Genomic DNA, 25106 nt, shown 5'->3' with positions numbered 1-25106 from the left:
GAGCTGTCATTTCAATGACAATTCCGCTATGAAATATCATAACTCCATTACAACATATCATACATTAATTTAATTTATAACATGAAGCACCCACTACACTCTCTGAGTGGTTGGCGTTAGGAAGGGCATCCAGCTGTAGAAACTCTGCCAAATCAGATTGGAGTCTGGTGTTGCCTCCTGGTCCACCAGTCCTCAGTCAAATCGTCCAACCCATGCTAGCATGGAAAGCGGACATTAAACGACAACAACGACTCTTTTTCAGTAATTTTATCGATTAGAAAAACGGTTTTAGACTGTTGAAACTAGGTTAACAGTCTGATATCAGATTCTATCAGTATTGAGGAACCATCTCTAAGAATTCAGATGGATAATCAATGCAAAATAGTATTTAAAAAAATAGATGTGTAAGTAGTGATATACTGAAACAAGAAAATTATCACAAAAAATAAGTATTATCTGCTTGGCTAAAATCACTTTACAAGTGCACCAAATTGTCAAAACCAACATATAAATAGAATTTTAAATCAATTTATAGAATTGAGTGAAAGGTAATAACTGGCAGAATTGTTAGCACACTAGGCAAAACGTTTAGCAGCATTTCATCTGCCTTCACATCCTAAGTTCAAATTCCATCAAGGATGACTTTGCCTTTTATTCTTTTGGGGTCAATAAAATAATAATAACTTCTCTAGTGCTAGTGACACAATAAAGTGCACCCAGTCACTGAGAAGAAGGGCACAGAGCTGCATAAGCCTCGCCAAAGAAAAGGAACAAATGGAAATGTGGTCTCCATAAACAAGAGTACAGTCAATATGTATAACATGATAGTAACTTTGAATAAGAACTGATACAAGAAAGTGGGGCCTCTTTAGTTCTGTCGCAAACAGACTCTTTAGTGCTGGTGGTATGATAGAATACAGTCAATTATGGTTGGTAAAAAAAAAAAGAATGTTATCAAAAAAGACAGAAAATGTACATAAACAACAGAGATCAGCAATTTTCTCTATTGTATAGGGTCCGGCAAAATGATCTGACACATTTTTAGATTAAAAAAATTTTTTTTAAAGTAAAGAAACAAAAAAAAATAATTTATTTTTGAAAAGTACATATAATGCCATTTTGTTTCATTTGGTTTTAAAAATTAAATCAGTCAAATGGGAGCCATCATTGTCCACACACTGTCGAAGGCGTTACAGTGACTGTGAACTCTGGTCGATATTGTGAGATGCTAGAGAATTTTCTCAGACCCAAATTGAATATGCTCCACGATACGGAAAATGTTTGGTTTCAACAGGATGGGGCAACAGCCCACACTTCTCAGCGTCTGATGGGAATTTTGAGGGAGATGTTTCCTGGTCATTTAATCTCATTGCGTGGTGACATCAGTTGGCCCGCCCGATCACCTGATTTAAATCCTTGCGATTTTTTCCTCTGGGGATACCTCAAGTCAAAGGTATACATTAATCGCCCTCGATCTATTGAACAACTTAAAGATGCCATTTGTCAAGAAATTACTGCCATTCCTCATGAAATGATCCGCCGAGTTATGGACAACTTTCATGAACGCCTTCGACAGTGTGTGGACAATGACGGCTCCCATTTGACTGATTTAATTTTTAAAACCAAATGAAACAAAATGGCATTATATGTACTCAAAAATAAATTTTTTTTTTGTTTCTTTAATTTATTTGCCTTTTATTAAACCTACAAATGTGTCAGATCATTTTGCCGGACCCTATATATGTCAGATGACAAAGGACAGTGTCATGAAGGAAGATACTGTGAGAACAATCCACTTAGTTAAAAAGAAATGTTGACATAAAATGTTGACATAAAATGATGATGATATATGCATACACATAACACACTTACTCACATATATATGAAAAACATTTTTTAATTAAAAATATAAAATAAAATCATTTTATTAAAAAATCAAATAAACACAATGAAAGAGGATTTTTGTCAGCACTTTCACTGTCTTCAGCTGTACAAACACAAGTTTGTAAAACTGAAGGCAGCAGGTGTGCTTACATACAAAATCCTCCTTTATCAAATTTGTATTTACTTGGGGGTTTTCATGATTTTTTTGTTTTGATTTACTAACTTTTAAACTGAAATTTTTTTTTTTTCAAATACTGTGAGTTATCAAGGAGATTTTCTTAAATTTTTAAATACACACATATGCACACACACACACACAAACTTTGATGTACAAAAGGGAGACAGAGCACTTAATTCACAAGCAGAGTTTGTTTATTATTGCTCAAAGCTGATGATTCAATTTGTTGATATTCAGAGAGAATAGCAATGTGCAGCTTTTCACCCAAATACCCATAGTGGTGTTCAGGTGAGAGTGCTTTGAATGAATAATATGTCTTCGTAGATAATGTGCATTAAAAGATTACTAACAACTTCTTTGGCAATGTTTTGGAAATTTTAGGTAATCATCGAGCAATCCCTGACCCAACCTCGTGTGCTCTTTGAACCTTTGATTGCTGCATTAAGAAGTATCCACTATCATTTTTTAAACCATCTCTATATTTGGAACTATCCTATGTCATATGAAAATATGTGTACCTTGGTAAGTGTATTCTATTTCTATTTTGTATGGTACTCTCATGTGGTGTTGTGTCTGTGTAGCCCATTGCTTTGCAGTATGTGTTCTAGCTCTTTATGTTCTGAATCAAATTCAGCAAAGGTCAACTTTACCTGTCATCCTTTTAGGGTTAATAAAATAAAGTACCTGTCAAATACTAGAGATGATGTAATCAACTAGCCTTCTCACCTCACAAATGCTGACATTGTGCTTAAGTTAGAAATGTTATCATTATCGTTGTTGTTGTGATGGTGGTAGGCTGAGGACCATACGGTTACCTTCAGCTGTGGATTTTAACAAAATATCAACTCCTTTTGGAAAAAATTCTTATAGATAAGTACTGGATAAGACTAACTGGGTCTGGTTGAATCTAATTTCATTGCTAGATTCCTGTCTGAAAGAGTCTAATTGTATTTTGATTTTGAATTTGTGCTGAGTCAATTTTTTAATCCAATTTGGAAAATGGCAAGTGATGATAGAATAATAATGTTTGCAAAACGCTTGCAACGCAAAGAGATGGGAGGAGAGATAATATAACAGACTGTGTAAGAGAATGACAAATAAGAAGATAACATTTCTCAGTTGGAAATCACATTGGAAGATATAGAAAGCTATGAAGATGAAATTTACAACAGCAGCAACAACAAAAACAGCAGTAACAATAATAACAACAGCTGTGATAACAACAACAATATAACTACAAAAGCGGTCCGGTTGATTCACAGCAACTACAACAACACAGACATGAACTTTGTGAATGACAATGACAGTGACAACAAGGACAATGATAATCAGGCCACCACCACTAACAGTAGTACTGACACATGTAGTTTCAATGGAGAGTATTTTCTGTTTCTACAAAGCTGACCAAACATTGTTAAAACTATTGCTAATACCACCACCACTTCAAATGTGGTAGCCATTTCTGTCACCTCTCAAAATGTAAACAAGAATAACAAATTACAGAAAACATGAGATCCAACTGAATGAAATAAAAGGTTGTACTGTGGAAAGGGAGAAGAGTTTTGCTGGATACTGATAAATCAGGTATAGCTGATCATGTATAGTAAAATGGAGACCACCTCCCCATGTGGGATGAAGTTAAAATAATAGACAGAGAACACCACTGGAAAATACGAAAACTAAAAGAAGCAGCACATATACTAGGACACAACAACCTCTTAAGCAGACCAAATGCAGATATGAATAGCATACAGGAACTGGTATTAAAGAAGGATAGGAAAATATTAGATTTATAAGCCCTAAAATTCACCCCATAATTGCCCACAGGCGTATGGCATAGTGGTTAAGAGAGCGGGCTACTAACCCCAAGATTGCGAATTCAATTCCAAGCAGTGACCTGAATAATAATAATAATAATATCGAAAAATACCTTAGGAATGAGAACCCAGGTTCAAAATTTCCCCAAGACACCTGATGAAGGCTAAAGGGTATATCAGCTAAAATGTCATGTTAACAACAAAGAAGATGAGGACAAATATCCGTCAAATGTAAATAGTGCAAATAATGTACATAATTCCTCATCTCTTAAATTTAGAACTGTATACAGAGAATTAAAGGGGAAATTTCTTTTTGATGATTTTTAGAACAAAAAATCCCAATAGGAATGCTTTACAAAGGCCTTTCAAAAATTTTTCTCTTAACCAATGAGAAGTCTGGACCAACTGATTTTTTTTGACAACCAAGATGAATGACTTCTCTGACACGCATGGCTATCCTCAGAACCTTGTGTTCAAATGTGCATGGTTTGGGGTCAGCTTGGAAGCAAATGTCACTTGTTCATCAACCTCAGTTTGGTAAACCTAAATGTAGCAGTCATCGATTAGACCAGGCTCTTTAGGGTGGACCACATACACTTGTACATTTTCAACAACTATGAGATATTCTCATCTTGTGATCTGTTGAGATCAAAATCCTTTAGATCTCAAGGTACAGACAATCAACCAAAAGGTAAATCAGTAGTCCTGGATATGAATGGTAGCAGAAGCAGTGCCTTTAGACTAGTAGCAATCTGTGCTTCAGCATATGTGTATGTACACACACACACACACACACACAGGTATTTTGATTTATGCTAAATATTTTGCTTATTATCTTCATTAATTCACACAGTTCTGTAAAAAAACTTTGCTATTTTGTTTCTGTAGACATTTTTTATGAACAAATATTATGAAGGATTAAAAACTATATATTTAATTGACAACATCTTAACTTCTGAATCTTTACAGAGATTTATCAAGTAAGTATTGAATTGTGCCGTTTCTATGTTGATAGTAAATTTTATGATCTATTGTTGAAGTGCTGTTGGAAAATGTGGTGCATCTAGGGCAAATTAGCTTGGTCAAGCCAGAGCAAACAAACCTAGTCAAATGCCTATTAATTATTCAATGTCCTTACTGCTTAGGGAGGATATAGCAACTTATTTATGGTATGTGAGCCTCTTACACAGCTGGTCAATCTACGACAAACAGTTACCAAGTATTCATCAAATTACATCTTGAAAATTCAGAGACATATGGGATAATTTAGCTCTATGTATGCAATGTCCAAGAGAATGAAAGCTCAGTGGTCATCACTGGCCTGTCTTTGATCATGAGTCTCAATGAGGAGTGATTTAGGCCTTAGTAACAGCAACTTGTAGCTTGGTTAATTGCTTTGATCTGGAAATAATAAGTACATTGTATGTGTGACTATTAATTTTTCAATAAGTCAGAAAAAACAGGTACTCATACATTAGGTAATGGAGTGGGTGCATTATTCATACAGTGTTACAAATTAAGTCTCATGACAACCACTTAATATTATCAAGTGTTTTTTTTTTTTATTAAAGCCCTTCCAAGTTTGGAAGAGTAATTTATCAGTCATCAGTCAGTAACTATATTATGATGGGAAGGTTGAGAAAACTTTGGTGAGCTTGGATATAAAATATTTTATATCCAAGCTCACCAAAGCTTTCTCAATCTTCCCATCATAACTCAGTTACTGATGAGTTTTCATTTTCTAATACACTTCCCCCACTATGCCTAATAGTACGAATGACCAAATATTAAAGAGTTAAGTTGACTGTGTAAGTGGCCTTTATTAAATTTCAACACAAGATTTGGTTAGTATTTGACCTGAAAACAATGCAAATATTTTTTGTGTGATGACCCAATTACAAACCTTAATATTTTAACAACTGTCCTTTCTTTAATTTCAATCATCCTCTGCCCTTTTTCCTATCGAATGCCTCCCTTCCTCTACTCTTTCTATTCCTTCCTCTCTTTTTTCTTTCCTTCTTTTCACTTTCTTTCACTTCCCTTCCAAATCATCACTTCTCTTCCCCTTTCCTCTTCCACTTACCTTATACCAATTCTTATTGTCTCTCTTCACCCCCTTCCATGCCTGTACCATTCCTTCAGTGTTCTGCTTTGTTATAACCAGAAATGACTCTGACAAAAGTAGCATTAATTGTTTAGATCATTCAATTTTTCCCAACTGATAAACTAGACCAATAAGTAAACCTTTCAGTAAAGTACCTATAAGGACTACTGCAAATATCTGCAAATCAAATTTACTGAAATAAAGAAATATATGTACTGACCATTATTTATAACTTCTCTTGTATATATATATATAGGAAAATGAAAAATAATAATAAGGCAGAATGCTAAACTGGTAGCATATTTTAATAAAGATTTCTAACCGGCTTTCATTGCATAGCAAATTTTCAAGAAGAGGGAGAATGAAAATGTTTTTTACAAAGAAGTACAAAATGAAGAAAATAATATATATAAAAAAATAAATATACCAATACATTATATTGTCTTTGAGCTTTTAAAGTTCAATGGTAATTCATGTACATAATGGTTGGAAAAATAAGGATGCATGAGAATTGAGAGTTGTGTTAGGTTTAAAAAATGGAGCTAAAAGTTTGTGTTAAGCAGGAAGTGTGGTGTCAAAACAGGAAGTGTGTGTGTAAGGGGAGACAAATCTTTTTAGTTGGAGTTATGAACTCCAACTAAAAAGATTTGTCTCCCCTTACACACACTTTCTGTTTTGACACCACACTTCCTGCTTAACACAAACTTTTAGCTCCTTTTTTTAAACCTAACACAACTCTCAATTCTCATGCATCCTTATTTTTCCAACCATTATGTACATGAATTACCATTGAACTTTAAAAGCTCAAAGACAATATAATGTATTGGTATAGTTATTTTTTTATATATTATTTTCTTCATTTTGTACTTCTTTGTAAAAAACATTTTCATTTTCCCTCTTCTTGAAAATTTGCTATGCAATGAAAGCCGGTTAGAAATCTTTATTAAAATATGCTTCCAGTTTAGCATTCTGCCTTATTATTATTTTTCATTTTCCTATTATTTCTCCACGTGCGGTTAACACAACCCCACTATTTACTGACTTATATATATATATATATATATATATATATATATATATATATATATATATATATATATAAAGGAGCTCCAACACCACCAGCAACAGCTGCAGCAACACCAACACTGCAGCTAGGGATGAATACTACACCAGCAACAGTGGAATTACTGGACCCACATCCTGTAATAACACCACTGACAGCAGCATCAAAAATAACAGCAGCAATAACAACACCAGTATCAGGCCTGGGGGCCAATGGAAGAAGCACCAGAGGCAATGACACAACCAACACTCAAGTTTGGATATACATCGGTTCAGCAGGAACTGCCTTTAAGCAACACCTGTACGACTATAGGTCCCCTTTTAGGATTCTAGAATGATGTTACATCGCATTCCTGGCCGTCCATGTGTGGAACCTAAAGGATGAAGGAACTCCAAATGTAATTAAATGGAGGCTCGTAGAGCAGCCAGAGTCCTATATAAATAGGAGCAGACAATGCAAGTTTTGCATAGTAGAGTGAGCAAGGTTCCTAAAAGACCTCTTGATCCAGGGACCCTTTTAAACTCCAGAAATAAAATCTACAGCTCTTGTCTGTATTTTAAATGCTACCTGCAGCAAGTGTGGAATTCTCCATTCATTGATTAGAGACTGGAACCAACTTAGGGGTGGAGATTCCCCATTCGTCGATTAGGGCCATAAAAATTTGCTGACTGGACTGATCTAAAAGGAATAACCTTCCCTGCTTAAGGCTCAAACAATATATATCTTTCTGATCGTAACAGTTTTCTATTTCCAATTTGAAAAGCAGTTATATGTCCACAGCCATTGGAATCTGACAAGTTGTCTCTAAGGCTAAGTGCTTTATGGATGTGAAACCATTGGTCAGTCTATGACTGGCCATATAATTAACTCCCTGAAAATACATTACTGCTCTAGCATTTAGAGTGTGCTTCTTTTTTTGATATATGATCTACTGACGTTATATATATATATATATATATATATATATATATATATATGCAGGGTTTGGACAAAATAATGGAAACACCTAGCACCATAATTTTGAAGTATCTATAAAACCATCAAAAGCTTGTTTATTTTTATGTTTTTTGACTTATTATTAGTGTTGCTTAATATGTTTTGCTGAAATTGCTGTTTCTTTTCAGATATCATCAGAAAAAGGTAATTAAAATTCATTAAAATGATCGCTCTATTGGACTTTCAAAGAGATCAAATTGTTGGTGCTTGTATGGCAAATGGTAGCATAATGAAAACAGCTGAAATGCTTGCTGTATCAAGAAGTACTGTCTTGAAAGTAATGACAGCCTTTGAGAAAGAGGGAAAAACCTCATCAAAACAAAACTCCTGGAAGAAAACCAAAACTTTCAGATAGTGACCGTCGGACTCTTACGCGAATTGTTAGAAAAGATCACAAAAGTACAGTTCCCAAAATTACTGCAAAGCTTAATAACCACCTCAAGAACCCAGTTTCCACAAAAGCTGTTTGCTGGGAGCTGCACAAAGCTGGATTTCACGGGAGGGCTGCAATCAGAAAACCACTACTTTCATAAACAAACATTGCAAAGCATTTAGAGTGGAGTAAAAACCTACAGAATTGGTCCCTAGAGCTGTGGAAGAATGTTATTTTCTTGGACGAGTCATCCTTTACCTTCTTTCCCACCACCGGCTGAGTATGCATGTGGAGACAGCCAAAAGAAGCATTTGACCCAGACTGCCTTCTTCCATCTGTTAAACATGGAGGAGGATCTGTGATGATATATCTTGGAAATCCACCAGCCCAATGGTTTCCCTTCATGGCAGAATTAATAGTCAAGACTATCCAAGCATTTTATCTGGTCAAATTCATCCTATGATTACGGAACTGTTTCTGGAAGGAAACGCAATCTTTCAGGATGATAATGCACCAATTCACACAGCTAAAGTTGTTATTGAATGGCATGAGGAACATTGTAGTGAAGTTGAACATCTTATCTGGCCACCACAGTCCCCAGATCTCAATATTATTGAACATTTATGATGCATTTTAGAAAAACAAGTAAGGAGTCGATATCCTCACCATCATCACTACAAGAAATGGAGGCTGTTTTAGCTGAAGAATGGACAAAAATTCCTTTGGAAACAATTCAAACTTTGAAGAGTCCATACCTTGTAGAATTCAAGCTGTAATTACTGCCAAAGGGGATCCTGCCCCATATTAAAATAAATTTGTCTGAAATTTTAAGGTGTTTCCATTATTTTGTCCAACCCCTGTATATGTATGTATATATATATATATATATATATATATATATTGTTAATAAACCATACAAGTGAAAGAATAGAAGAATTGAAGTTATAAATGCACAAAAAGTATATTAGTATTAATTTGAGTTATATTTACATTAGATTTTCAAAAGTGTGTAAGTATATGGAGCTGTTGCAAATTCTATCTATTCTGGTTGCTGTTATAAAGATAGTATGTTTTTAAAGTATGGAAGTGGCTCAGAATGCTATCCATTAATCTACAAATCGATTGGTCACATAAAAGTTTTTCTCCATTGAATATGTCATATGACAGTTATAAAATGAGATATGAATAAGTGATATAATAATTGTTCACCTTTACCTAAAAGTGCTATAGATAATTATTGATTATTATTCTGTCAAACACTAATGTTAACATGTTCACTCCCATTGAACATGTTGAAATATATCCCTTCTTTATTAACAAGGTGTGGGGTAAACAAGATAATGGAGTGTGGAGTAAATAAGATAGATGATAGCTGCTTCATAAATTCTGGTTTTCTTAAGTAGAGTGCAAGTAAACATTCTCCAGGGAGAAAAACTAGAAGTAGTTGATAGCTTCTGCTACCTAGGTGACCAAGTTTGTAGCTGGGGAGGGTGTGCTGAAAGTGTGGCAAGTCTCATAAGTGATGGTAGCTACAGCAAAATAAGGAAAGACCCAACTCTGAAAACAGAGAGGAAGTTGTCACAGATCTTGATCAAGAACAAGGATCACTTTATACCAATGAAGTACAGACAGCTGACTCAACACTATAGTAAACTACTACACATGTACAGTCACCTTAAGATTCACAAGGATAGTATTCCATTAAAATCTATAGTGAGCTGTAGAGGTTCAGCATGTCATCCACTGAGCCACTTCCTTGTGGATATAATCAGTCCATTAGCAGGAAAGTCAACATTGTACATGAAGAATTCCATTTACTTCACAGAATTGATCAAGGATACCCCCATTGGATCCAACCAGATGGTGAGTCTAGATATGATAAGTCTGTTCACCAAAGTCCCAACTAATGAAGCACTATCAGTAATTCAAGAAAAACTGGTAACAGACACCCATCTAAAAGAACGCATTAGTTTACCAATAGGAAACTTGATGGAAATGTTTACCTTCTGTGTAGAAACTACCTACTTCAATATGAACACTGATATATATCGACAAGAAGAGGGTTTAGCTATGGGTTCGCCATTATCACCAATAATAGCCAATACTTTGAAAATTTGGCTTTAGAATCAATGCCACTAAAACCAACACTATGGCTGCAATATGTTGATGACACCTTTATGCTCTGGCCCCCATCAGGAAGATGTCCAAGTACTGTTAGATCATGTGAACTCAATAAAGCCATTCATACAGTTAACAATGGAAAAGGGGGAAGACAATCAGCTAGCATTCCTGGACATATTAATAACATGCACCAAATATGGATCCAGGATATCTGTATACCGCAAGCCAACCTTCACAGGACGATACCTCAACTTCAGTTTCCACCATCCATACAGTGTAAAGAGAGAGATTGCTCAATGCCTAAAACATTGAATAAAGAATATAACTAGCTATCTTGATACACACCATGAAGAAATGATCAAGCTAAGTAACAATCTATTAAGCAACAACTACCCGCAAAACATATATCCACTCCATTATGAAGAGAAGACCTCATAACTGACCACAATTTGTCTACCCTATGTGAAAGGCCTCTCCGAAAAGATAGAAAAGATATGTGGCCCATATGACATCAGGAGAGTATTCAAGAGTAATACAACACTTTGCAAATATCTCCTTCGAGTAAAACCACCAATAGAAAAGATTATGATCAAAGACTGCATGTACTTGATCCCATGCAGCTGTGGTAGGTTATACAAAGGTGAAACATGCTGCCCCTCTCAAAATAAGGGTAGACGAACATTGCAAAGCTGTGAAACAGATATTGATAAATTAGGTATAGCTGATCATGCATGGAAAAACGTAGACCACCTCCCCCTGTGGGATGAAGTTAAAATAATAGACAGAGAATACCACTGGAAAATACGAAAACTAAAAGAAGCAGCACATATGCTAGGACATAATAACCTCCTAAGCAGACCGAGTGCAGATATGAACAGCATATGGGAACCGGTATTAAGGAAGGATAGGAAAATATTAGATTTATAAGCCCTAGAATTCACTCGATAATTGCTCACGGGCATATGGCATAGTGGTTAAGTGCATGGGCTACTAACCCCAAGATTCTGAGCTTGATTCCAGGCAGTGACCTGAATAATAATAATAATAACATTGGAAAAATTCCTTAGGAGTGAGAACCCAGGTTCGAAATTCCTCCAGGACACCTGATGAAAGCTGGAGAGTACATTAGCTGAAACATTGTTGACAACAAATGAGATGAGGACAAATATCCATCAAATGTAAATAGTGTAAATAATATATATATATGTATATATATTTTTTCATGTATATATTTGTATATGGGTGTTTGTGTGTGTGTGTGTATATATATATATATATATATATATATATATATATAGACGGTTTAGATATAGATTCAAGGTTGAATATGGTACTTATGCGTAGGCACCCGAATATCGTATTCCAAAAGGATAGGTGATGAAAAAATCAAAAAATAAGCAACACGGATTTCAAAGGTGATTGCAGTATGCACATTTCATGATACTCCAATTTATTTAAGTAATGCGAGCATTACATTAAATGCAATATGAAGAGCAATCTTCAGCTGCACGAAAATGCAGAAAATTACAGTAGAAAAGACATATAAATGTGGCAACATTTCAAATCCAAGTGGGAGAGAGAATACATAAAAATCCAAGTGGGAGGAAGAATACATAAATCCATCTTGACATAGCCGAGTCTATCAGTCTGTCAGACTAGCCTGTAATTTTCTGCATTTTTGTGCAGCTGAAGATTGCTCTTCATATTGCATTTAATGTAATGCTCGCATTACTTAAATAAATTGGAGTAGCATGAAACGTGCGTACTGCAATCACCTTTGAAATCCGTGTTGCTTATTTTTTTGATTTTATATATATATATATATATATATATGTGTGTGTGTGTGTGTGTGTGTGTGTATGTATGAAAAGATGAACACAGCAGGTTATAAGATGCTTTGAGACCTGTCTAACTCTTGCTAACTTGGGGAAATTGAGTAGCGGCAGTGGTAGTGGTTACAATGATGATGACAATGATTATGATTCTCTGTAGAATTAGCGTGAAATCCCCAGCAAACCCTGTTTCAGCAACTATTTTATTTACTCTGCTTATCCATGCAAGAAACTGAATCATTATTAAAGTTTTCCTTCCATGTGGTAAACCAATTTATTCCATTTTTCAACTGATTATACTCACTATTTAGGGATCAAATCTTATATTTGTATGAATTCATTTTGTTCTTTAAATTTAAAGCTTTTGTATATTACACAAATCAATTTTTTCCTCCATATATGCATTTATTTTTTAGATATCTCCCTGTATGCACATCTCTAACTGAAGTTTGCTTAGATTATAATGAGTAAGTAATATTATTTCACATTTCAACAAGAATCACTTCAGTTCAGGATTTTTGTTAACATTGGGTATTTTTTTTTGTCAGTATTCAATACACAGTTTCAGAGAGTCTCATAGAGCACAGTATGTGTGTATATATATATATATATATATATATATATATATATATATATATACACACACATACATATATATAAATACAAGGGCATCCAGCTGTAGAAACTCTGCCAAATCAGATTGGAGCCTGGTGTAGCCATCTGGTTTCACCAGTCCTCAGTCAAATCGTCCAACCCATGCTAGTATGGAAAGCGGACGTTAAACGATGATGATGATACACACACACATATATATATATACACATAAACATATATACACATAAACATATGCATGAATATGTATGAGTGGATGCTGAAAAGTTACTGGCTTTGTACAAAAGAAAATACAGGAGAATCAGTTAATAATGATTTTATGCAGCATATTCCCTCTCTCAGATTCACACCCTTATTGCAGTGGTCTTTCAGTTTTTCTAAGCCCTGTAAAAGAACTTGGAAGTTTGGGCCTCCAATCAGACCTTTTGTGATACCCTTAAAACCAGGAATTTTTCAGCACCCCTTCATATTTGTGTGTGTGTGTGTGTGTGTATAGTTGAAAGTTACAGAAAAACAAAAGATGAAGACAGGTGTATAAACAATAAGCAGGTGTATTAGTTTGATGCTCAGGAAGGTGAGAAAGTCTTTTACGTTTTGAGCCTATGCTCTTCAACAGAAAGGAACATGAGGAAATACACAAAGAGAGAATAAAAAAACTTTTGGAGTTAGCAGTCAATCATGGTGACTGGCTGGACAAAGGTAGTTAGGAAAAATTTGTAATCGGGCATGACTGAAAAAGGAGAAAAAGAGAAAACAGAGTAAGAAAAAACAGAAAGTTCAAAAAGGTTTAATGGCTGATCTTTTAAATAAAGCTGAAAAATAACTTCACTCTTCTCTTTACTTGCACTGCATTTTCACATGTAAATTTGGTAAAATCTTGTCAAATCAGGAGGAGATAACTAAGTGGAGATCATTCATAGTAGACCTCAGAAATTCACAAAAGACTTGAAAAAAATATTATCCTTTCAGAGAGCAGACCCAAGAAATCTAATATGTTAGAGAATAAAGAACAAGAAGGGCGGTAATTTATAGCAGATCTTCCAAAATCTGCTTCCTCAGAGCTGTCACGTTGAATGTTGGTACAATGAAAAGCCAGTCAAGTGAAGTTGTTGAAATGTTATAACCCAGATGTGTAGATGTGTGCTGTGTACAAGAGGTGAGATGGAGAAGAACCTCTACTAAACTCTTCATGGGCAGCAAACGGAGGATAGATAGCAGCGAAGACATGAGGTGGGTGTAGGCATACTCTTAGCAGAAATATGGGTAGATAAAGTGACTGAGGTAGTTAGAGTGTGTAATATGATTGTTAAGCTAAGATTTGTAATAGATTATACAACAATAACCTTTATCTCAGCATATACTGTACAAGTTGTATTGACAAATTAACTGAAGAATCATTTCTATGAATCCCTTGATGATGGATGACAAAGACTTTATTATTATTGTGGCTGGTGATTTCAACAAACATGTTGTGCAGTACGCTAATGGATTTCTTGTATACATGTAAGATATGGCTTTCATTCTATAAGTGAGGTGGTAACAAGGCTGCTGGAGTTCTGTGATGCTAATGACTTGTTGATCTGCAATGCTAACATAAGAAAACCCACCAGCAACTTGATCACCTATGAATCTGGCAGACACAAAAGCTAGATTGACTACATTCTCACTAGTAAACAGGTTAAGCAGATGCTTGTAGATGCAAAGTTCTTTCCTAGTGAAGAATGTATTTCCCAACATAGGTTAGTCATAAATGACTTTAAACTCTGTTATTGTACAGTTTATAACTTCTGTAGGTTGATACCTGTGGTTAAATATATGTGCACACATACATGCACATCATAAAATGTAATAAATATGGCTGTTTCTCTTTCAGTGTAAGTTATACAGATTGCAAATACCTATCTAATTGCCTCAGCAACAATATTACACTGACATCATTGAGTCTAGGTTACTGTAATTTACCAAAAGAGACTGGTTTTTACCTGGGTAAGATCCTTGCCACCACAGCAGTCAGGTTAGTAACTACTTAATTCATCCACCTTATTAATTCTTGTTTATTAAAAGAAAAATTCATACATTGAATAATATAATGACACACTTATCTCTAAAAAGGCAGGATAATCACAACTGGAACACGTTTGACTATAGATCTGTTCTCTGAGGCAGGGCTCGGGATAAATAAGAATAACCACAGCATCTAAGAAACAGACAAATAAAACAAAACTGTGAAATGTAATATATTTGCTACGACTAATATTGCTTTCATTTGGTTGAGAGTTAATATCTTTCACTTTCAATACTAGTATCTCCTTGTCTATGCTGCTAAAACTTTGTTTTTACTGTGTTAGGCATTTTGTGTTTATTTTTGTATTTACCTTTTATTGATACATTTTGTGTGCACCATTCTATTATTCCTATTACTCCACCACACCAATAATTATAATAATAATTATTTCCTTAATTGTGAGGAACAACACATATAAACCATTTAAATACATTAGTGAAGACAAAACATTCATAAGTGCACATAAATAATCAGTATTCAGTATTGATTATTAAACAACCTAAAGTTATATATTTATAAATTCATTGAGGTGGAGGTGGTGGTTATGTGCTTGTTCAATTTGTAGAAATAATAGACAAATCTTTCTCAAATCACTTCTTACTATCTTAAAAAATTGAAGAACACATTGGATTATGTAGTTCTAGATAAATAATGTATGAAATAAGGATAGAATAGTCATAGCTTTACTTGATCAAGGCTGATTAAAGGTTAAGCAACAACAACCTGTTCATAATAATATTGATTACAATCATTCATTTCCACCTAAGGCAAAGGTGTGTATAGTTGATCTAGTTGATCCCAATATCTGAATATTTGATCAATTTTAGATGAAAGGAATAGTCAGACTCAGTAGGTTTTGAATCTTAGACACAGCCATTTAGTTCACGTCATTTCCCCTTCTATTAATAATGCCAATGATTTCTTAATTTGTTCCAAGTCACATTTTTAAGGAAAGAATATATTTAGTTGAATCAACTCCAGTGATTGCTTAGCATAACTTTATTCCTTTCTTTGATGGGTGAATAGTAAAGTCAACACTATTGAACTAGGAATGTAGAAGAGCAATTTCTTTTGATGCTCTACTGCTTCTGCCACTCTACAACCACTGATCTTACAAAAACTTGAAGTATAGTCAAGTTAATTGACATTTGACTAGTATCTATTTTATCAAGCTTTGGAGGAGGAAAGGCAAAGTTAAACCTGCTGGTGTTTGAACTCAGAACATAAAGATATTAATTAATACTTATTTTTTCAAGTCTTCTCCTGTTATTTCTTTCAGTAGTCTGTATGTCAATGGTAACAACCTCCAGGGAGATGGTATAATGGAGATGATTAAAACATGTGCTAAACAAGCTGAATTTGACTTTGCTCAGAAAATGGTGCTCACTAAAACGGCATCTGTGAAGCCAACAACTACAAAAGGTGAGAAACTTTTTGTTTGTATGTGTGTGTGTTTGTGTGTGCATATTATGCATGTGGAGGCACAATAGCCCAGTGGTTAGGGCAGCGGACTTGTGGTCGTAGGATTGCAGTTTCGATTCCCAGTCTGGGCGTTGTGAGTGTTTATTGAGCGAAAACACCTAAAGTTCCACAAGGCTCCAGCAAGGGATGGTGGCGATGGTGCATACACACACACACACACATTCACAACTGGGTCTTGACCTAATTTCCTTCCTCCCCAAGACATCACCGTCCACCATCTCTGTCTGACTGCAACTCTTCCTTGATACCACTTATTTTTCTTACTACCTGGGACCCTTTTGCTTGTTATCCATCCTTCATTCATTAATACTGTTCTCCCCACACACAATTTCTTTGATCACCCACTACACTGAACCACTAAATTATCTCTTTTTTATCACCATATATCTTTCAATCACACCCTATGCCTACTTCTTCTTCTTCTTCTTCTTCTTCTTCTTCACTCTCCTGTAACCTACCTAAACACATATCATCTCTCCCACATCTTTTTCCTGTCTACTGGATCATCATTACTATTCTGTTGCTCTACACCATCAGTCATTTTCTACTCCCCTTACCTCTCTAACTCATACAACATTAGTCATCCACCATTCATTACATCTGTCCTTCAGCCTTACCCAATCTTTACAATGATTGCCTACCACTCTCATTCATTTCCCTTTGCCCTTGCAGCTTCTATTCACCCACACTCCTGATTCCATCTTTCTTCTACCTAGAGGGTCCACCTTGGAATTTCATCACCACTATTTTTATCACTTTCAAGCTCTACCCAGTCACTTCTGCCCTGTCTCCTAAAATATGAGTAGTCATGTAGCTTGTCTACTGCAAGAAACCAGTTTTAAGATTACCTCCATATCTTATTGATATTTCAAGTTAGCTGGCAAAATTGTTAACATGCCGGGCAAAATACTTAGTGACATTTCATCCATTTTTACATTCTGAGTTCAAATTCCTCTGAGGTCAACTTTGCCTTTCATCCTTTCAGTGGTTGATAAAGTAAGTACCATTTGAACATTGGAGGTCAATGTCATCAACAAACGCCTTCTCCTTGAACTTGTTAACCTTTGTGCCAAAATTTGAAATCAATATTTCAAGTTTGTCCACATGTTTTTGTTCAGAATCTGACTGTTAATTTCAAGTATATATTTTCAGATTCAGCTACTAAAAAAGACAAACAGAAGAAGAAAAAAGGTATTTATCAAGATTCTAAATTTCTCATATCACAAATAGAGATAAGCTATAGAAATCTTGGGATGTCAAAGTGCCAGAATATCATAGCTAGTGTAAACAATGTAAATTGGATAAAAATCAGCAGCACATGTATACTAGTTTCATTAAAAATATTCTCATTACAAAGGTTGACTGAAAATTTCATTGGCCGACCAGAATACTCTTGTGGAATGTGACCAAATAAGGTTTATTTTTTAATATAGTCCCCTTTGTGGTCTACACAATTTCTCCATTGATGTTGTAGTACTTGGATCCCATTAGTGAAGAAAATTTCATTCTGTTGGTCAAAAAAGTCATCAACAGCAGATATGGCATCATCATCACTGTGATGCTGGTTCCCAGCCAAATGATTTTTCATGTTGAGAATAGATGCTAATCAGATGGGGCCAAATCAGGAGAATAGTAAGGGTTAGCAGGTTCAAAACATAGATTCATGCACAGCAACCACTGAAACCAAAGACTTGTGTGCTAGAGCATTGTCCTAATGAAACAAGACCCCTTTCGGCAGTTTCCTTGAGTGTTTGGTCTTGATAGTCTTTCATAACTGCCTCAGTAAGTTAGCATTGATGGTGTGGCCCTTTTGAAAATAGTTAATAAATACAAGGCTTTTTGCATCTCTACAAAAAGGCCACCACCTTCCCTGCAGATGAAACGACCTTGGCCTTCTTTGGAGCAGGTCAGGAGGGGTGTTTCCACTGCATGGATTGTCTCTGTCTCTGGCTCAAAGTGATGAACCCAATACTCATCCTGGGTTAGGAAACATTCAAAGAAAACAGCTGGATCTGTCTCAAACAATGTCAGATTTTGCTGTGATGGGGTCAGCCTGTGTGCTTTTGATCAGGTGTCAAAAGACATGGCACCCACCAAGCAGAAACCTTCATCATATCAAGTTCATTGTGCAGAATATTCTCAAGTCTCACAAGGAATATGCTAATAGCATTGGCTATTTGATTTATAATCAATCACCTGTCATGTGGTAAAGATGATCAATGTTTTCCTCAGTGGTGGCAGTTGCAGGACATCCAGACCTTGGGTCACCTTCAAGACTCTTCTTTTCCCTCCTAAATTCAGCTGCCCACTTTTGCACTGTTGATAATGCTGGAGTGTCATCCCCTAATATAACAACCATGTCAGTATGAATGTCCTTGGGAGCTTAACCCTCTTTCTGCAGGTACTTCATAAGACCACAATGCCAAATTTTATCCATTTTTTAGAGAAGTCACTACAAATTACTTTTGAAGTCTTCTTTGAACTGTCAGATGTCAGTTTACTTGGAAAGAATGATAAAAAAAAAAGTTGAAATTAATGCATGCAAGATTTTACAGCTCTAGCATCACTCCTTCATAGTAAAGCCTATGAACTTTCCAACCCACTTTCACATAATTGTTTATTTATAGCATATTGTGAATGAATTATCAATTTTGCAGTCCATATCTACTGTCAGTACTCGGTAATGTCTATTAGTTTATTATAACTACTATACATAACTACTTTAACTCCTGTTGTAAATAAGTTAATGGTTTTAGTGTAAAAGTATATGAACAAATACAAAGATTGGATTAAATTATTTCTAAATGATCTTATAGTAATTCTAACATTTGGTATTGCTAGCCTCTCTTTTGGTAGATGTATAACTTGATTCATGTAATTTTGCTGAATGAACACAATTTCTTACTTCATTCAGTAATGGTGTTTGTTTTCTAGGGAGGGTCATAATTTAATGGAAATATTTGTAAATGAAATTTCCAGCATGTATAAAAGCTAATTAGATTCCATTCATTAATTTCTTTCCCTTCTTATTTTTCCAAAAAGCTAAAAAGAAAACAACAACCCCTCTTCCGAAGGCTGGTCCTTGGGTTGTAAAACTTCATGCAGCAGACAATGGTTTTCAATTACAGAATCCTGGTGGCGGAGCTAATGTAATTGACTGTATGCAGCATATCAGAAAGTAAGATTAATGTTGTAAAAAGAGAGTCAGTAGAATATTTTATCAGTTGCATTATTTAATTGTTTGGAGTTTAGAGTCTTTACTAGTAAAATAAATGCCACCAATATACTAAGGGTGATCCATTTATTTATATCCCTTCATCTATAAAATTGATCATATGATAATTGAAAAAGGTCAATATTATCTTATTTAATTTGTTTCTTTAATCTAACCTGTGTACTTATATAATAAATCCATGCAGAAAAGAAATAACTTCTATGCAAACGATGAACTATTTTGACTTCTTTTAAGTAACAAGTGTAAAAAACACCTGGTTGTGAAACTTAATGAAAAATGGTGTAATTGTAGACGTGCTTCAGTGAAAGATGCTTTACTGTACTGTCCAAATTATGTGAGCATGGAAATAAATAGAAAACCATTCATGGTGATGATAAAGATTATGAGGATGAATTTTATATGTACGGAATTCATGTGGGCTAATAACATAAGACTTTAGTCATCAACATATGAACTTTAATGGTGAACTTCTCAAAGATAGCTCTGGTGTTTTCATATCAATTAAGAACCCCAAATTGTAGTCAACGTGCTTCAAACAGGTTAATAACATGGAAAGCATAGAATATAAATTTTGTAATTTTAAAACTGCATGAATATTTTTGAAGGCTAAGACTGGATGGTATATTGTCTATGATAGGCAAATTTGGAGTAACTGACATATATATTGGAAACTACAAATATTTATACTCTTGAATCAAGTAATCTTTACTACTTTTATAATACTTCATTCTCTAAATATAATGTAATGTAATTCGTGTTTAGACTTTTACAGATTTAAATTTAAGAAGGAAATTGTGTTCTTGACAACAGAAATAAATAATTACCATAAACTGTAGTAATCTCACCTACTTGTGTATAACATCTAGTCTCAAACCTTTAAATATCTTATAATCCTTAATAAGCTGTTAAAACCACTGAAATCTTTGCCCTGATGTGATGTGTTGAAGAACACTAAAACTGGAAGATTCCATATATTTCCTGGTTGTTGGCTACAGCTAAGAATCATAAATAAGAGTATATGCAAGCAATAATTCAAATGAGATTTAAACTTGTCACAGATTTTACTAAAATAGGCTATGGAAATATTTTTTCTGTTCCAGATTAATTTAAAAAACAAAAAAAACTTCTGTTTGAAAAACGTTCTGTATGATGCCAAGCTAGATCAGAGATGATATTAAATAACTTATAAAATTCTCATTTTCAGGTTGATAGTCTTTTCGGAATACTTACGAGAACTAAATCTCTATGGTAATCACATTGGGAATCTTGGAAGTCAGATGTTGTTGGAATCCCTTCAAGCAAGACAAAAAGGTAGTTGTTTATTAAATACTGAAATATTTTCAATTTATCACTCTCTTTTTCTTGAAATTATTTTTTAAACTATTTAAAAAATATTGTTTTTATAAATGAAGGTATGATTTTTTTTTTCATATTTTTAAAACAAAAGAAAAAGAAGTGTAAATTTAAGAAAATAAATGCATAAAGATATTTTATACCTTTCACTTTACTTTATAAAAAAAAAAACTAATAAATATAATGAATGGCATTCTAGTAAGAAGATTCTTTTCCTTGCTATGGAAATAAAATGAACTTCTAAGATTTGTGTTTGTGTGTACATGTACATACATACATACACACTTTGTTTGTGGGTTAACAAAGCTACCAGTAGTTCTGTGTGAAATGAATATCCACATTTCTCCAAGCAGTCCACTTAAAAATGCTGATAATTCCCTAACCATTGGTAGTTTTGTTAATCCACAAATAAAGAATATTTATCCATCAAATACAGTATTGAGCACTCATTCTTACTGTTTGATACTATCATATACTCATACATATGTGTGTATGTATGTATATACATATTAAAGTATGCAGTATCCATTGCAGCCAATCTTACCAATTGCACAGGACATTACCAGCCAACTCTGATGAGTGCAGTTATTAGTTTACCTAACATCATGTGTGAAACCAATTGGTAAGATAGGCTGTTGTACTCTTGATATTTTGTATGGATTTTGAGGTTATTCTGAAAATCAATTACTTTATCATCACTCTTCTTCCCTCGCCACTATACACAGAATAATGCTTTGTATTCATAAAATTTCAATCTAATGAAACATAGTCTATTAAAATATTAAGACAAAATACACAGCCGAAAGTTAGCTAACCAACCAATACTTTATGTTTGAAGTGGTAGGTACTGTAGTTAGGCTGATGGATCTAGCACAAGTCAATATAGAAATAGCATATATTAAAATGATTATGATAATGACAAATTAAACATTTTCAAAAATTTTTTCTAGCAAAATTACCTCCCCTAAAGATGCGCTCTTCATATAGAATACGCCTGCCAAATATATACATGCCTCTACTGAAACTGAGCACAGGAAATCCAAACTTAAGGAAAAAGAAAAAATCAAAATCCAAAAAGAAATAGGTAATGTTATTTTTCAAAATTGATCTTTCATTATTTTCATATTCTTTTAGGGTAATTTTTGCACATGCATAACCTTTATTTCAGAGTTTGCAGTTCAATAACTTTTGCTGATTTATCCATATATAATGCTTCCTTTGTGGAGGCGTGTGGCTTAGTGGTTAGGGTGTCAGCATCATGATCGTAAGATTGTGGTTCGATTCCTGGACTGGGTGACACGTTGTTTTCTTGAACAAAACACTTCATTTCATGTTGCTCCAGTCCACTCAGCTGGCAAAAATGAGTAACGCTGCAATGGACTGGCGTCCCGTCCAGCTGGGGAACGCATACGCCATTAAAACCGGGAAACCAGGCCCATGAGCCTGGCTAGGCTTTAAAAGGGCGCATTTATTTATTTTAATGCTTCCTTTAGAGAATTTATGAAGGTTAACGATTGTTTAGATTGGAGTGGAGGGTAATTTTTTCTATATCCACTTCATCATTGTGAAACCAATACATTTGACATGTACCACTAGCCTCCTCTGCTGTTAGTCTTACTGCTACACAAAAAAATTTATTTATCATCATCATCATCATCATCATTTAACATCTGCCTTTATATACATATTTGACAGTTTGACTTTACTGTGATTAATGTTTGTTGGAATTTTTAATCAAAACATATTTAGTAAAGTCTTTGCTTGGATAGAATATGGCTTCCTCTATAAATCTCAAACTTTCTGCCTATTTTGTCATGTTATAAAGATTGAACTCAGAATATATTGCTGCTAAAGCGTTCCTAAATAATGTCCTTTTCACCAGAGCTGGGATAGCTTTCTGTAATTTAAACTTTTAGGCTTTACTTACAAAACAATTTAGGATTAGGAAAAGGAAACTTTAGCATAAAGAAAAAGTGAGACAGCTTATTGAAGACACAAACAAATTAAAAAGAGCTAAATTAACAAATCTTATGAACCAGTGTACAATTTGCATGGATCATATAATAGTTGTAGAATTTATTTTTGTTTAAATCAAAATTTTGCTTTCCTTCAAATTTCATACATATATTAAAGACACTAATTTGGCTGGCCACGTAAGGGGCTTGAAGACTCCATGCCACATAGAATTGAGTGGAGAATCATAGAAAAATCCATGCCATATATTAATGAATCTACAAAAATGCAAGTTATGCATAGATGGAAAGTCACATATACTTTTTAGATCTAAGAATTCCACCACACCACTGAATTCCAGCTCAGAAATTGTCAGCAAATGCAAACATATGGACATGTTTCTTTTGGTGAGCTGGAGATTACCACCTTCTCCAAATTGAGCAGACTTTAGATCCCTTCCATTAATTCTACACCAACTAGCTTTATAGCTTTACAGTCTAAAGGAACATAACTCTAAGTCTTTTTTTTTTTCTCCTTTCTTTCACCCTTCCACTTTATGCATCCACCTTCCTCTCATTTTTTCTCATGATTTATCTTATTCTATTGTCCTGATTGGTAACCGATATAGTAGGGTGGAGTGAAAATTAAAAAATTGTGGAAATTGAAAATGCCTGAGAGCTAAAATGTTGCTATATTTGATTACTAGAAAAATGCTAAAATTTTCGCTGAGATCAATCAAGGGCATTTACTCCCTCAAGCCTCCTAAACTCTGAAAATGGGGGATTTTTGTAATTTTTTTACAATAACAGAGTTTGTGGGGTTTGAGGGAGTAAATGCCTTTGACTGATCTAAGCAAATTTCCACAATTTTTTATTTTCACTCCACTCTAACACACGTGTGTGTGTGTGCAGGTATATAGATTGTGTAATCTAGGTTGGAGTGAAAATAAAAAATTGTGGAAACTGAAAATGCCTGAAACCTAAAATCTTGCCATATATTATTACCAGGAAAATGCTAAATTTTTGTTTGATCAAGGGCATTTACTCCCTCAAACCCTGCAAATGCCGCTAGTGTAAAAAATTTACTAAAATCTCCCATTTTCAGAGTTTAGGGGGCTTGTGGGCATAAATGTCCTTGATTGATCTCAGCTAAAATTTAGCATTTTTCTAGTAATCAAATATAGCAACATTTTAGCTCTCAGGCATTTTCAATTTCCACAATCTTTTATTTTCACTCCACCCTACTTTGTAGACCATATACTCAGAGCATGAGGATTGCTTGGAGACACTAGGCATATTATTAAAACCTGCCTAGAAAACATCTCCAATGTATGAAACTATTAGTAGCTCATAATTATATGCTGTGTATTTTAAACAATACTCATCTCTCATTAGATGGAGTACTTTTTTTGTTAATCTTACCTTAATGGAAAAGTAAACTATATATTAATACATATATTTTTTTTTTTGTTTTAGAAAAATCTGGATGACCACAGAGGAGCAAACTTACATAATATAATGCACACGGACATATACACACTTGTATACACACACACACACACACACACTTGTACCCACATGTGCACACTCACATGCAACACTAACACACACACACACACAGTATGGAGATATTTAAATTAAAGTGTGTTGTATGATTGTTATTTCTAGTTTTATTTGTAAGTAAATATTTATTTTCTTTGTAGCATAGCACCTGGCATGCTAAATCTTAAATTTCGTAAATATAAGTTTAGTTCATGAATTAGTTTAAAATGTGTAGGAATCATCGAGCTGAAATGCTCTTTTCTGAAGAACTCTCATGAACAATAAAAATATTTCTTTTTGTTTTTCTTTGTTTTTCTTTGATATTCTAACTTTTTGTTTTCATTCATTGGAATAATGTCATCATGGAAACAAATAGAAATTTTTAGATATGCATAAGTAATGATCTGCAAATTTCAGTTGCAGTGACACTTCTAACTACTGATGAATCCACTTCACTAGAAATCTGATAATAATTGATCATCTGCTTTAAATATTTG

General features: G+C 34.3%; 1 protein-coding gene across 1 annotated transcript in view; it reads left to right on the top strand.

Moving 5' to 3' along the window:
- Positions 1-24911, top strand: part of LOC106881710 (uncharacterized) — a 35871-nt gene extending 10960 nt beyond the window's left edge. The window contains exons 3-12 of the mRNA XM_014932183.3: positions 2444-2584; positions 4768-4859; positions 12785-12835; positions 14854-14994; positions 16325-16467; positions 17680-17718; positions 19570-19705; positions 20967-21073; positions 22066-22199; positions 24544-24911. Of these exons, the coding sequence (XP_014787669.1) occupies positions 2444-2584; positions 4768-4859; positions 12785-12835; positions 14854-14994; positions 16325-16467; positions 17680-17718; positions 19570-19705; positions 20967-21073; positions 22066-22199 (984 nt within the window). The 3' untranslated portion in view covers positions 24544-24911. The remainder of the gene's footprint in view (positions 1-2443; positions 2585-4767; positions 4860-12784; positions 12836-14853; positions 14995-16324; positions 16468-17679; positions 17719-19569; positions 19706-20966; positions 21074-22065; positions 22200-24543) is intronic.
- Positions 24912-25106: the final 195 nt, after the last annotated feature.

This window comes from Octopus bimaculoides, chromosome 3, assembly GCF_046866305.1.
Source record: "Octopus bimaculoides isolate indiv1 chromosome 3, ASM4686630v1, whole genome shotgun sequence".
NCBI lineage: Eukaryota > Metazoa > Mollusca > Cephalopoda > Octopoda > Octopodidae > Octopus > Octopus bimaculoides.
This window is presented reverse-complemented; position numbering and strand designations above follow the sequence as displayed.